Raw genomic sequence first — 14,996 nt, forward strand, 5'->3', positions numbered from 1 at the left:
AAATTAATACCTAATACAGCACACTTCTCTATGCATGACAGTCTGTCATGGCTGACAAACTGAACAGGGGTTCTCTCAACATTAGACATGAGCTCCAACAGCTTAAGGCATTTTTTCCCCTGAAAACTTATTCTCTAATCCTGGAGAACAGCAAAGACATCCAACCTTTTCTCACAATATTGCATAACCCATAGTACCACCACTAAAATGTCTCAAGTTCCACACTTCATGTTTCAAAACATGGGCTTTAAGACTCCTCATTTCAAGGAAGAAGGAAACACCTCTTTTAAAACACTCCTCCACACATTATCAGCTAATGATTTTGTTTTTCATTTTAAAAACTACTTAAAAACTGTATTACTCCACTTCCTAGTGCCTCAGTGCCACCCCACCACCTGCAGTCAGGTTAGTATCCCTTTTTCCTTTCAAAGTATTAAAAATGACAAACATACCTGGTTTCTACCTTGTCATTTCTGCTGGATTTCAGGCAAAGGACTCTATAGATTCCTGCTAGTCATTCTTCCTGATTAAAAGGTGTCTGGGTTTTCTGCATGTTATCAGCCCCGAATGTTGACAGCACACATTCCAGACAGTCACATGCTCCCTTTGAGCCTCTCACCTGCGTGCTGAACTTTACATCCTGCTTGAGCTTTGGCCTCAAAGTTTCAGATACCAACTGAATGCAAATCAATTGACCCACATTTGCTTAGAATGCTTTTCCATTTCACTGGAAAAGCAGGTTAGCTTTTCTGAGCAGTGTGAAAATAAGGAAAATATGTTGAAATCTGAGGATTGCTTCATCAGGTTACCACTGAATGTTTTTCTGACTTTCAGGAAATCCCTGACTGTTTGCAGTTCTTCCCTGAGCACCAGCTGCTGGTTCAATGTAGAACTGAAAAACAAAGAAGCAAAAATCTCACCCTACTACTGAAGAACCATCACTCTCAAGTGTTACCCCACAGAAAATGCTTCCTTCCCTCACTAAACTGTTTATTTTTTTCCAGTGTCATCTCCAAAAAGAAATGAACACACGCATTACAGTAACACAAATGCAACGTAGGGCACTAAACTGTTTGAAGTTAATGAAGTTTATATATCCTACAAGCTGTATGAAAACCCATTCGGATTTCTTTGCCAGTTCTGTATTTCCATAGAAACCACTGACCACTACCAGCATCGATACAACTAAAAACTCCATTTGCAGAACACCAAAAGTGCTCCCAGGAAAGTCTGTTGGTACACAACCCACTCAGTCAAGTGACCCACTACTCTATTGCTCAGCATATCAAATACTTGAAAGGAGGTTTTCAGTGTTTCCAATAGTAAACAAACATGCTGCAAGAGCTTTGAAAATGGAAGGAACAAAATGCTTTAGACATTCAGTTACGTTTCTCATGCCCCTCCATTCCAGATCTAGGAAGAGGAAAGAAACCAACCACAAATCCTCTTAGAACTGTGGAGGGAAAGGCAGTTTCACTGTCTGGTGTATTCCCTCTTCTCCCAACACACAGAGCTGTTTGCTTTTTCCACCACTGTGCCTCTTTCTCCCACACAGCTGAAGCCCTGTGAACATTATAAAATTATATTTACTAATATTGTTTTAGCAATTTTAATTTTTATTCAGTGAAATTTCTGATAAAATACATGTTTTTGTGATCCTTCAGAGCAGCACAAATGCAAACGGTCAGTAGAGTTCTTCTATTGCCACTGAATTGCCCGGGAAATTAGAGGGCAAAGGAATAGAAATCAGCAGTTCTTCAGCCTCCAACAGGTCCAAATCTTTGTACCACAGCACCTCTCTGCCTTTTTAGCAACAACTCTCAGATCATTTTGGTTTCCACACCCATCAGCCCCCGAAAACACCAAAAGAACACACGCTTGGCCTCTCAGGCCAAGCAATTCCATGCCCACCAGCTCTGTATCTTCCCAGCCTCCTCAGGGCATCCAGCTGAGCACAGCCATGCAACAAACATTTATTCATTTCCCAAGCATTTGTATCAACTTTTCCTATGTGCTTTTTTCCAATCCTGGTGTTTGGGCTGCTTTGGAAACAAAGGGATTAGGACCAGATTTTAAAAGGGAAAATTGCTTTCAGCATGCCAGTTTGTGTCATTCTCACACTACAGAAAAATGTGAGAGCTGCACACTGACGAAAGAGAGAAAACAGGAGAATATTTCTGTATAAAGAAATTCAGGCCATTTGTGCAGAAGACAATGGAGGAAGAAATTCCTTTTTCATGGTGAGCAATGGCTTCAGGAATCTAGATGAATTATTTCCAGCAAGAAAACCTGTCTTAGAGTCTAAATCATGACTAACTGGTAATGCCTAAGTGACAGAGAAAGAAGAAATTCTTGGGAAAAAAAGAAAAAAACCAACTTTATTCTGTAGATGAGCACATTTGCTCTACTTGTGATAATTTTTTAAAAAATAAACAACATCCTTGGAAATGGACAAGAAATAACATTATGTACATACATAAACAACCCTTTCCCAGCATAAAATATACTCAATCTCAATGGCTTAATTCTTCTATTAAAATCTGTATTTCAGAATTAAACAGATTTAGATGGCCATTAGTTCTGTGCCAGCATGGCTACCCCTGATCCTGATTCCATATTCAGGGGAGGGGGAGGTAATCCTTCAAACAGGTGCTGACATCCCTGGAGCCATTCCCATCTGCAGGCTGCAGGATATCACATCTCTCCAGCACTATGTTCTTGCTGGTTGCTGCTCAAATAATAAGTAGCTCTCTTCCCTTAGCTGAACATATTACTGATGTGTAGATGAAGTTACTGTTTATTAATTCATCCACAGACATTTGCACATTCTTGGCAGTTTCAAAGATTCCTTGCCATATGCTGAAATTATTTTTTCCGTCCAAGTTCTACAAGAAATATGACTTCTTGCATGAAACTTATTTAGAAGAGAATGTAGATTGTAAGAAACTTGAGTAATATGTTTTTGCATGGAAAATAAAAAGTATTTTCTGCTTAACAGAACAGCAAAATCACTGTGAACGCTTCCCCCAGGTGATACACACAGGAGTGCACTGATACATAGAGAAAATAATTAAAGATACACATTTACACCCTACCACACAACACATTACAATAATTCAGGTTTCAGTTCCAGTCTGAAAGGTTTCAAAGCACTGCAGAAACTACTAAACATGCAGTAAATTGGTAAATGAAACACATGACATTGGGCATTTACCAAATATTTGTACATACATCCCTGACATGACCAGGTAATATTTTGCCTCTCCTCACTGTGACCCACATCAGATTTTCTCTTCTAAATTTCAGAATGCAAAAAATTGTAAAAAAAGCTCAAAACAGAATAAGCTGCAGATACAGCTTTGCAAGTCCTTATTTCTGATGAGGAATGTGCAAATTTTCATTAATTTCTTCCTAAGTATTTCATTATTTAGGAAAATAAAGCACATTGTTGATCCACTTAGGAAGAAGAGTAGCATGTCAACATGTATGTACAATAGGTCTAAAAAAGAAGCATAATTTGTTTCTGTTTTTGGAAGATCACTAAACCTGAAAATATAGTTGAATTTTAACTAAACACAGGTTTGTTTACTGTTGTTGTTAGCATATTAATCCAATGAGAATGAAATAATTTTGTTGATGATACATTATTGCTATGTTTGTCATAACTGGTAAAATTTAGCAAATGAGACACATCAACCTACCCAAATGCTGTGAAATCTGAATAGAGGTTATATACAGAAATACTTCAAAGTTATGCTATTCCTCTGATACTCAAGCAATAATTTCAAATCAATACAGGATGTTTTAAAACAAAATTTTGTCACCAGCTTCTTTGCAGCTTCATTTAAATTTTATCTGTCAGCACCGCTGTTTATTTAAATAATTTCTCTTACCAATCCCTCTGTTGCTTTATGGAAAACATTTTCCAGTGTTTCCTCTACCCACACTTAAAAAGGCAGATACAGCATACAATTTACATTTGTGCATGAAAGTTTGTCAAATTAATACAGCATATAATATTTAACGCATTGAAGAGCAGTGCAGCTGCAAATTCTAGTGAGATCATAATGTGAAATGAAAAAGGGACACAAAAGGAAAGATGAACTAATGTGATAGTCTGCCACTTAAAGGAAGGCACTGAGGCCAATGGCTAAAAGACTTACATAAATGGAACTGAATAAACCATATTAATGCTTTTGAAGGTTAACATGAAATTTCTGTGTACAATCACAGCTTCCTACAGAGTATTCCTTTATTTCCCCTGACAGATTCAAGGTGTGGACAGGCCACGTGGCTGAGGATTCCACCTGAGAGCAAACTTCACAGTATGTCAGTAGCTGCCCTGACACCTCAGAAAATGTAACATAAAAATACAGGTCCTGCTATTATAACAGCAACACCACCTCTCCTCCATGAGTACTCCAAGCCTAAGGCCATAACACAATTCTATTTAAGCACTTCTGGTCATTGCAGTGTAAGGTGGCCCTGTTAAACATTACTGATCATTACAAAGGTGAAAGAAAATACCAAAATCTAATCTGACCATGTCATTTTAAGAGAGACCCAAATCAGCCCTACTCACTGCAAAGCTGTTTTAGGCTTCTATTAGTTGTTCATGCAGAGAAGACTCCCACCTCTGTTGAGAGGTATTGCAGTGAGCAGACACATCTAGAGATGGCTGGTTTGTCTGCCTGACTCCCAAACAACCACAGAACACCGAAAAAATTGGGCCTGGCTTAGAGAAAGTCCATGCAAGCTCCACACCCCCTGTTCCATGAGCTCCAAGGCACTCCCTGGTATCCACAAACAGTTGCACATATAAAGGATGTGGCCCTGTTGTTTCTTGTGGACTGTGAAGGGTTCTAACACACCTGGAGAACTCTAAGATCAAAGCTTCCAGTTCAGGGCTTCCTTGCATCATCAACTCACTGAAAAGGAGCTGGAGCACAGCACAGGACTGGGTCATGCAACTCTGAACTCCAACTCTCAGGAAACATAACCCATCTAATGTTTCAAGCTGGCAAAAATAAACATGAATGCTTATGGAATGACGGCTTTCCTACACGGTCCCCAGCAGGCTCTACTGCTCCATTTTCAATTTAACATGTGTTAATACCCCTTGGCAATGGGCAGATTCAGCTATATTTAGTTCCATCATGACTCCCAACAGTTGAGTTCCACAGCCACATCTACCAGCAGATAAATACGCTGCATTTAACTGGCATGGCTCAGAATATACTCCCTTCCCACTCAGCTGTTGCTGAAAAATGCTATGGATACTTTTATAAAAGCCCATTTTCAAGTCCAAGGAAGTGCCCTGAACTGCAGGCATTTTCTGCCTCTGTTCTGGACAGATAACTCTGTGAAATGAATCTTGGACAAAAGCGAAACAGAGAGACCAGTGCTTATGTTTCAGCTGAGCACTTTAACACATGCTTAAAATAAAACTTTGAAGTAAGTTCAAAACTTCACAAACTCCACCAAGTCAGAATTCTGAACTCCTGTTTACTGCTTTAAATCCAAGCCTCTGTGAAGACAGTGCAGGAAAAAATCGTTGATTTTAACACACAGTGGAAGAATCTCTTTTGAACTTTAAACACCACCAAATAGCAGTCAAGATCTAAGGAATTTATTCTGTTTCTGCTAAAATATCTCTGGTTTTACCAATAAAACAGATCGTGGAAAGAAACAAAAACAAACATATATCATAAGCCAAATCACATTATATTAAAACAATGCCTCTAACACACATTTCTATACTATTTCTTATGCTCTTTTCCCACTTCTGCTTCTTCAAATTTGGAATATTTAGGAAGATTTTCTGAGTTAGGCTTCCAAAATAAACCAACCAAACAAACCAAACAACTCCATAATGAGGAAAATACCAATGAGTTTTCAAGAATCAGCATTTAAAGGGTCAGTAAGTCAATCTACATGATGAAGTGGCTTGCTTTAAACATAGATGTTCCACTAGGAGGGAGATCATGTTTTGAAATCCTGACAATGAGGCTCCACTCACACTTACAAGAACAGTATAAGAACAGTAGTGTTGCTCTTTACTCAGAAAAGGGTTCCATAAAAAGGTATAGAATAAAAACCAGAACTCACATGTAGAAGTTCATTTAGAGTTATGAAACTGCAAATAAATGCATTCCCTCATAGCTCACAGAGCCAAATACAGTTGTTACTGCAGCAGTTAATTTTTAATGCTGGAATTACTACCTGCTTTGTGATATGTCATGTGGTCACTGGCCATACTAAAATATTTAACAAGAAGCATTGATACGACCCACAAGTTTGTTTTATATGAACTCTCCATGATAATCCCCAAGTTTTTCTGTTCTGTTTTTAAGGTCAAGGAATTTACAATCATGCAGTCATGCAAAACACTTCAGACATGCTCTTCGAGGCAGAAGTTTCTAGCAGAATCCTTAAATAGTTAAAATCTATAATTAATCCTTTTTTGTTTAGGTTTGTCAAAAGATTTGTGCAACTACAGCAACTACAAAATCCTCATTCTATGAGACATAGTAAAAACCTTCCTAAATTCAGTGCTATCTTTGTCAAACCTCCTTCATCTCTCTCCAAGCACTGACAGCAGAGTTGCTGTGCCCAGTTATACTGCAACTCAGGAACCTGATATGCTCATGGAGCCCAGACCACAGAAACAATAAAAGCAGCCTTTGCAAAATGCACACATTTAGTTCCACAAATGGTGGGCCACTTCCTTTGAGAAGACACCAATTCACCAAGGGTTCCATAAGTAAAAGGAATAAAGCGGATGTTCTTAAAAGGGCATGTAAACAATGTAGTATCAGGTAGGAAATACGTAAAAAGTTTTCCCATTTAGGCATTTCTGAATTTTCCCATAGATTTTTTATTCACACAGACAGACCAAAGAACACAACAGTTACCACAGTTTAAAAAAAAAAAAATTAAATTTATCAAACCACCAAACACAACTTGGTGATATTTCATGTCTGATAAATTCCATAGTTGGTACTATGGAACAGAATGAGGATGAGTCCAGCTCTAGTATCTGTAATTCATCACAGAAACGTCCTGACTGATCAGGAACTCCAAACTTCTGCCTAAACCCAAATGCTGTGTAAATGCTGCTGTCTGACTCTATCCAGCAGGAACGAGTCTCCAGCCATCTTCTTGACTTCCCTTTCTGTGGTTTCCCATAAATGCAGTATAGGGCAGTACCAAAACACATATTCAAATTATATCCATAAGGCACATTGTTTGGATTTTTAATTAACAATGGCAGCTTCAATGATTTTTAATACAATATTTAACCACAAATTTAAGTGAAGAAGAATCATGAAATAACACTTGAAAGAAGCATGCTTATCTGGTTTTAAAATAAACAGCAGATTGGTTATTTTATCTTTAGTTTCTAATGCAGGCCTAATCAGGATAAGCTGGGAATATTTTTGACACCTATTCATGTAAAAAAAAATGAGAAAGGTCTACAAATACACAGACTTCTATCCATTTTCAAACAACAAACACAACAACAATGCACTACCCTCCCTTGACATGGAACACTGTAAAATATTTAAAAAACAGTAATCTCAACATACTACACCAGAGATACTCTATCCCACCAATTGCCCTGTGCTGTTGGCTCTGAATCCAGACTCACCAGTTACTTTATTCAATGAATACTGCTCTTGATGCAGTAGACAAGGCTTTTAGCACATCAGTAAACTGCAAGTCTAAAAGGCAACTATGGCTTCTGTTTTAGCTGGTTGCCCATGAAATAGAAAAGATACACATATATGGATTAATATGAGGAGCCAAAACATCAAAGCTTACCTTTGCTGCAGGGCTGTAAAGAGAGTTTAATTAGTATTTCTGCAACAGAGGCTCAAAAGGCAGAGCCCCAGATTCAAACTCCTCAGTGTGGTGGTTTAGGGCCCACTTTATTGTGCACAACTCTGAAAATTTATGTCTTTTATGCACCAAAGACATTTTTCAGTGACTATAAAGACTCAAATAAACATCAAAGTTTCTGCTACGGCGGGAATTCAGTAAGACCTCACCTAAGGTTATAAGGATATCTAAATCCAAAATATAATACTACAGATCCAAATTAGACATTGCCTACACCCTTTGTTTCCAAACCCAGTACCAAATTCTTATTCCTTTCTCTCAAACAGGATTTCCAGCCACAGATCTGCACTGTGAAGAATGCCAACAAGCCATAGCTGACAAGTTCAAACAAAAGCAGCTGCCTTTCCAGCATAGGTGACAATCAGCACAGGGCAGCTACAGCCAAAGGTAAACACTAAAACAGAAACTACAGGACAAATTACATAAAAGTCACATGCACTGACAAACCCAGAACAAAATCCATTCATGCAGAAAGCTTTTGTGATGTTGAGAAAGTGACAGGTAGCTCTTGCACATGAGGAAACCAACACTCACTGCCAGGGAGCTGCTGAAGGGGAGTGCTGTGGCAGGACCTGCTGCTTCTCTTCTCTTCTATCAAATGGCTCTCTTCTTTTGGGACCTGCCTGAAGATCTGCTCCTCACCTGTGAAGCCTCAGCCTTTCCCACCACAGCCAAATGTTTATTCCCCATCTATCCCAATATAAATCTCTCACCTCCAGAATCCACAGCTTTCCTGTATTTACCAGCACGGCCTGGTGTGCAAGATACTTCGGAGATTCATTAAGGTAAAGGAAATGTAGCAAGGACAAGGATAGGAGAATCATCCAGTGTGAATTTGTGCCTTCAACAGACAATGACACTGCATTCCAAACTGATAATGTAAAGATTAAAAGTTTTATAACTCCTTACAAGTTTGTTATCTCCAGCAAAGGATGAACCAAAGTAAACCAAACAAAAAATAACCCACAGAAAAGGCAGCATTTTTTTGTAGTTCTTTACCATCTTTTCTCTCATCAAGGACAAAATGAGGTATTTTATCAACTTCTTATTTGCATTGCTTTGGTAATCAGCACATAAAGCAGCAACATTAAAACACTTAAACCAATGCAAACAAAACGGAAGAGCAGAACTATCTACTCACCAGGTTCTCCTCAAACCACTCCCGCAGACACACCACGGTGGCGCCGGGGATCTGATTCCGCAGCGCTTCCTTCTCCTGAGGATCCTCCAGCATTTCCAAGGCCATCTTCAGATCTTCCAGGAGATGCAGAATTTGAAAGGTGCCCAAGTACACTGAGGGAGCAGGCGACACAATATCATAACCACCATTGGCATACTCTGCAGCTGACTTTGTACCTAAATAGGGAACACCAGGAGAGACAACGTTATGTAAGTGCTTTGTAGGTGACAAATACATAGGTACTAAACACTACAATGTTTGGACTTCAGGTTTCAACTGACCAATATCAGTATTTCAGTCTTAGAAATACTTGAATTAAGTCTCTAGATAAATCATGGATAGTGGAGAATGAAACGTGAAAGGGATGCACAAGCATATTGAAAAAGAGTTTTGACCTAGAAAACATTTGCAATGTCCGTTAAATAACAAAAGCCCAAACTTTATCTCAAATCCCCTGTAATTTTCCACGGTCACCATGAGATGTCACTACCTTCTCAGCTACATAGAAGCAGCGTTAAGCAATGTAAGAACAACTGCTGCAGTCCTTTGACAAGAAACAGAGATCAAAATAGATCATGTTACCAGAGCTAGAAAAATACATGACTGTGAGAAGGTTTAAAACTCCTGCAGAGAACAGACTCCCAAAAGTTAGCAATAAAAATGGCAAATAAAACATTGTTAGCTCTTTAAATTACAAAAGGATCTCTAAATTACAACAGTTCCATTCTGCCAGCCCTCCAGCACCAATATTATTTTCCTAACAGCATAAAGCATAGTAAAAAAAACCCCCTCAATTACAGAAGGATTATAAATAATACAAATTCTAATATCTTTAAATATTTTTTCTTAATACCCCACGTTTCAATGAGATGCACATGTTTCAATGAGATGCACACTAAAATAAGCTACCTTATTTCAGAATAAATAAAGTATTCATTCTGAATTTCAGTCCTGAACTTCAGACCTTGGTATCATTTAATATCCCTTTGTTTCTTTAAGAACTAGTCAGATAGAAAATTTCTATTTGCTCTACTTCTTCAGGTTTTTATTTACAATTCACTGCCTCACGTGCATAATAGATTGCACTCACCTCATGTCTTCATTCATGTTCTCTCTGGTATAAGCAATTCAATTTCCCCTCTTTATTTAACTAAGGGGCAGATATTTTTAGGTTTTTGATCATTGACATTTTACTGGATCCAGACAGCACGTAGTATTCGTTAATTCATACATAACTGATGGACACAAGGGTATTATAATAATCTCCTTACTATCTCTATTTTACTCCCGTGTTTAATGCAATTTACATCTTAAGTTACGAAAGGAACAAAAATCTTCACTGGGCCTGTGACAATTATCTGCTAAGTTTAGTTTTCCCGAGCTGACATATCTAATAGGATGCATAAATGTATAAGGAATTCAAGTTTTCTCCTTGAATGCACACAACTTCACGTTAATCAGTGTTAGTTTGCCTGCTACAGTCATTTATCCACCACGATGTAGACACTACAATCTACATTTGTACACAATGTTTCGTTTCACAAGTAGCCAGATATACAACTAATTCCTAAACACAACCCAGGAATACACTGACAATCCAGGTCCTAGTACACTGAAGTGCCTTCTGCACTTGTAACCAAAATGCTAACTGATCCTTTCTTTCTAATATTATTCCCCAAGTCACTCAGTTTTTCAACAAAGGCAGTATTTTGTCTCTCATTTCATGAACATTTAACTTTACTCAAAGCTTTTGGGAAAATTTAAATCTTTTTAACCAGGTTTTCTTCAACCACTGTTTTAGGGACATGAAGTATTCTGTCAGACCTTAGCCAAAAATTGCGTGGTTTGAATTCTACTGAATAATGCTCATGTTTTTTGGTTGACTGTTTTAAATAATGAAAAACTGACCATCCCTAGAAATTTCTGAAGTTTTGCAAGTCTCAGTAGTAGGTTTTTAATTCTTTTTTAAAGCAATGCTCATTTCCACTGCTAGCGTAATTCATATTTTCTTAACCTCTTTTCAGACTCAGGATATTCCTTTTGATCCTGCTGACTTCCGCTGCTTATGAGTTTATTTTAATACCCCAAGTGCAAGATCTCATCTTAATTTCTGGCTAAGACCATGTCCAAGATAAAGTTTCTTCAATATCCGGTGCCACAAAGACTGCTACAGGAGATAACCTCACCTCGTAAATCAACCTTGTCTTCCTGAATTACTTCCTTTCAAGGGGAGGATCAACTAACTGTTTTGCTGCACTTGAGCACTACAAGATATTTTCTTATGTATTTCTATGCTCTCAGCCACTCATGCCAGCTTGTTTATGTTTATGTATTTCCTAACACAGATTAATATTAAACTCCAGCAACTAGAAATAGCAATTTCCCAGCTGTGTAAGAGCCATTTGGATCATATAACCTTCATTCAGCCAGAGTGCCTCACTACTGACTTTTTGAGAGATCTGCACACAAACTGAAATATGGCACTGGCAATTTAAATAGCATTGATGCCACTTGTAAAGATGTGGCTTCCTTGGTTATTGTGGCTTTAGGACTTTTAAAATAGTTCTCTCACTCTTTCTTTTGGAAAACTACATGATACTTTTTATTCTATCTTTTGCTCAGCAAGTACTTTTCACACTAGAAAAGGAGACAGGATTCAAAGGTATTTCATAATTACCTTTGGTAGTTACCCCTTCAATGAACTGATGATTTAAAATAGATATGGAATGAGAAGAACTGAAGGGAGTGTTCCTCTCTGGAGTTCTTCATGTTATTTACATGAGTACTTTTTATTTATACACAAGAGAGAAACAAACAAACAAAACTCCACACAATCAAACTTTCAGGCCCACAACCAATACTTCAGGTATGAAATCAAAGCCAAATACAACTTACAACTATTGTGCAGGAGTTCAGTTAATTATAGTTGGTAGGTATCTTATATAGCTAAATATACAGCCATACCATACACACCACTGTGATTTTCCTAAGGGCAGTACTGGTAACATCTTTGCTCACCAGTCTAGAGGTCTCACTATGTATCTATAACTTGCCTCCATCCTTAGATTATCGTGATATAACATAGCTGGAAAAAAGTATTTTCTACAGAAAATAATTTGAAATGCTATAGGAAGATTTAGTGACAGTGAAATTCTCACATTTCAGCATGCCTTTATTTGGTTTGTGTCTATCAAAACACCAGGGAACACAAAATAAACTCACAGTCTTTAATCTTGGCAAGTGAAAGAATTGTCACCAGTAAGAAACTCAGATCTGTGAAGGTAAATATTCTTAAGTGCTGGAGCACAGGCAGGGCCAGTCAGGAATGATGTGATTTCCTGGCACTGGGCATACTCCATATGCATGGTTGAATTATCCCAGGCTCTCCAGCTGACTGTTGAGACTGGCAAAATTCTAATCAGCCTCACATTTTGCAAGATGAGATTACTTTAAAACTGGTTTGCTATAAGTTGTTAATGCAGTGCCTTTTATTCTTCAAGATGAAATGGAAAATGAACGCCTCTGGATGCAACAACTAATACACTTTATACTAGGTAAGGAAATGCAGAAATAGAGTTCAACTCAGTATTTTAATTCATAAAGCTTTCTGGTTTACTGCTAAAATTCAAATGATTCCCAGGCTTGCTTTCTTATTTGTTTTCCATGTAGTTTTATATTAAGTAGGAAACTGTATTGCTCAACAGAAGGACAAGAACACACCCTGAAAAACAGAAGTGCGTAGGAGTAAATAATTATATTTCTTTTGCATCAGTTTTAGCACCAGACAGTAAGAATTTGCATGTCCTTCTAAAAAAAAAAAAAAAAAAAAGAGATGCCACAGAGCAAACAGAACATTATGTGTTACCAATATACTTTACCATGAACTGCAATTAATTCGTGTGTAGCTTTATTATAGATAACTGAAGAGGGGAAGAACACAGTTCAAGCATGAGAATTTTATCGATACTCAGGAAAAATGAGCACAGTTTTGAACTCTTGGAAAAAGACTCATTTTTTTCTTGAGCAAGTCACAGCCTTCCTGTGCCTCACTTTTTTCCAGAGGTAAACAGGACACAGGGGAATCTTTTGTCATGATGTTTATATAATACTCAACACCATGGTTTCCTAGTGTACTACTGGAACACAATTCATCACCATAAATGTCCACTTTAGAGGAGTAGGAAAGAAAGGGGGGAAAAGTGTTGAAACTACAACATTCCAAGTAGCTCACTTCTGGCTTCCCCACACAGTGGATGAAGAAGATTAAATGTAGCTGCACATTGGAGGTAGGCAGAAAGAATAAAATAAGTAATACCAAAAGGAAAACAACTTTTAAGTTACTCATTTCTTACACCCTGACCATTAAAGCACATTTTTATTTCAAAGTTCTAAGCAATTAGCTGAATGGCTTCAAAGAAACATTCCTTTTGGGCAAATACATAACGTATTCTGAAAACAGCACTACCTGTAGCTTGCAAAAATAAGTTACTAAGCAGAAGTAAAGAAAGAAGAAGAAAGCCTGGCCAGTTTGAAAATGTACTCTACTCAGCTTATATTCTATACATTCATCCATCACACAGCTTTAATCTCCTCCAGCAGCAGACAGTGCCTGATCTCTCACTTTCCCTTGCACCTCAGCTTCTGATCCCCCCCATCCTTATCATCTCAGTGTTTTTGCTCTAAAACCGGCCGAGTTTAAAAAAAATCCTGGTAATGCACAACTCGGGTTACGAAGAGGTTTTTCTAAAACTGCTGGTTCCTTTAAATCAGAAACCAGCAAAAACCAACAAAAGCCCCGCAGCAAAACCCAGACACTACTTCTGTGCTGGGTGAGGATGACTTTCTGCAAAGCTGAAATACTCAAGATTAATAACTTTGATATCTGACTAACAGAGGTTAAAATAAAGCTACAAACACACATTTCGTCTGGCCCTTCAGTCAATTATTACACTGCTAGAGAACACTTTTTTACCTGAATTTTTACTCAACGAGCAAATAGGTTGTCCAAGTTCTTCCTCTCTCCTCCAAGACTACAAAAGTGTAATTTTCTTTGAAGCACAGTTTTCTTTTTCTCATGAAGACAGCCTTGAAAATGTGAACTTATGTAAACTAGTAGTAAGGTCTGGATGGGACATATTTCAGCCTCCTTGTTCCTAAGCCTTCTGTCAAATGAGTGAAGAGGCAGCTCACACAATCCTTTCCTCTAATACTGTAATGCAAAATACATCACAAATGCTATGTTTTGAATCACAGCTTGTATTAACTTCTCCTCAAATCTCTGCTTTTACATCTTTAACTACAGAGAGCAGTAACTATTAAGCTGGATTAGCAGGAAGCCCTAGGAAAAAATTTCCAAGCCTAGAAACGTTAATGACCACATTCAGATGCAAGTTTCATGCAGCTCAGATGATTTTCCACTCAGCTCTAAGAACAATCCCACGTGGAAACTTTGAGACAACTTTCAAGAACTGCCTATAACTTCTCATGCAAATTCAGTATGTAATTACTCGACTTTTTTTTCCTACTCTATGCTTATAGATGCTGGGATGTGCAACATATTTAGGTACTGCATACACAGCTCCACCAAAGGATCCCTCCTGTCCAGAAACACAAGCTAAGCAGCCTTACAGCTGGTGATAAAGAGGGATTATGCAGCTATCATGGAGGTTTGAGGCCGAGTCTCCATTGCACAGGAAAAACAGGCTCAACATTTATTAAAGGCAAAGAATAAAAAATACTTGCAGAAATTTTCTCTCTTTTTTCCTAAATTACAAATAAAAAAGGAGTGTATTTAGAGCCAGTGTAACCAATAGTCTAAGTAAAACAGTGTTGTTAGAAAACAAATATGTCTTTTTAGTACAAAATCCGTAATTGTTTATAGTAAGCAGTAGTAAACTACTGGTAACATGAATAC

The 14,996-nt window shown here is 37.8% G+C and overlaps 1 protein-coding gene across 6 annotated transcripts in view; it reads right to left on the minus strand.

The window, feature by feature from the left end:
* PPFIBP2 (PPFIA binding protein 2) overlaps positions 1–14,996 on the minus strand; it is a 102,180-nt gene that overhangs the window by 58,933 nt on the left and 28,251 nt on the right. For all 6 annotated transcript variants that reach the window (XM_071559025.1, XM_071559020.1, XM_071559023.1 and 3 more), the window contains exon 3: positions 9,044–9,258. In XM_071559025.1, coding sequence (XP_071415126.1) covers positions 9,044–9,258 — 215 coding nt within the window. The remainder of the gene's footprint in view (positions 1–9,043; positions 9,259–14,996) is intronic.

The sequence above is a fragment of the Pithys albifrons genome, chromosome 6 (genome assembly GCF_047495875.1).
Source record: "Pithys albifrons albifrons isolate INPA30051 chromosome 6, PitAlb_v1, whole genome shotgun sequence".
In the NCBI taxonomy this organism is placed as follows: domain Eukaryota; kingdom Metazoa; phylum Chordata; class Aves; order Passeriformes; family Thamnophilidae; genus Pithys; species Pithys albifrons.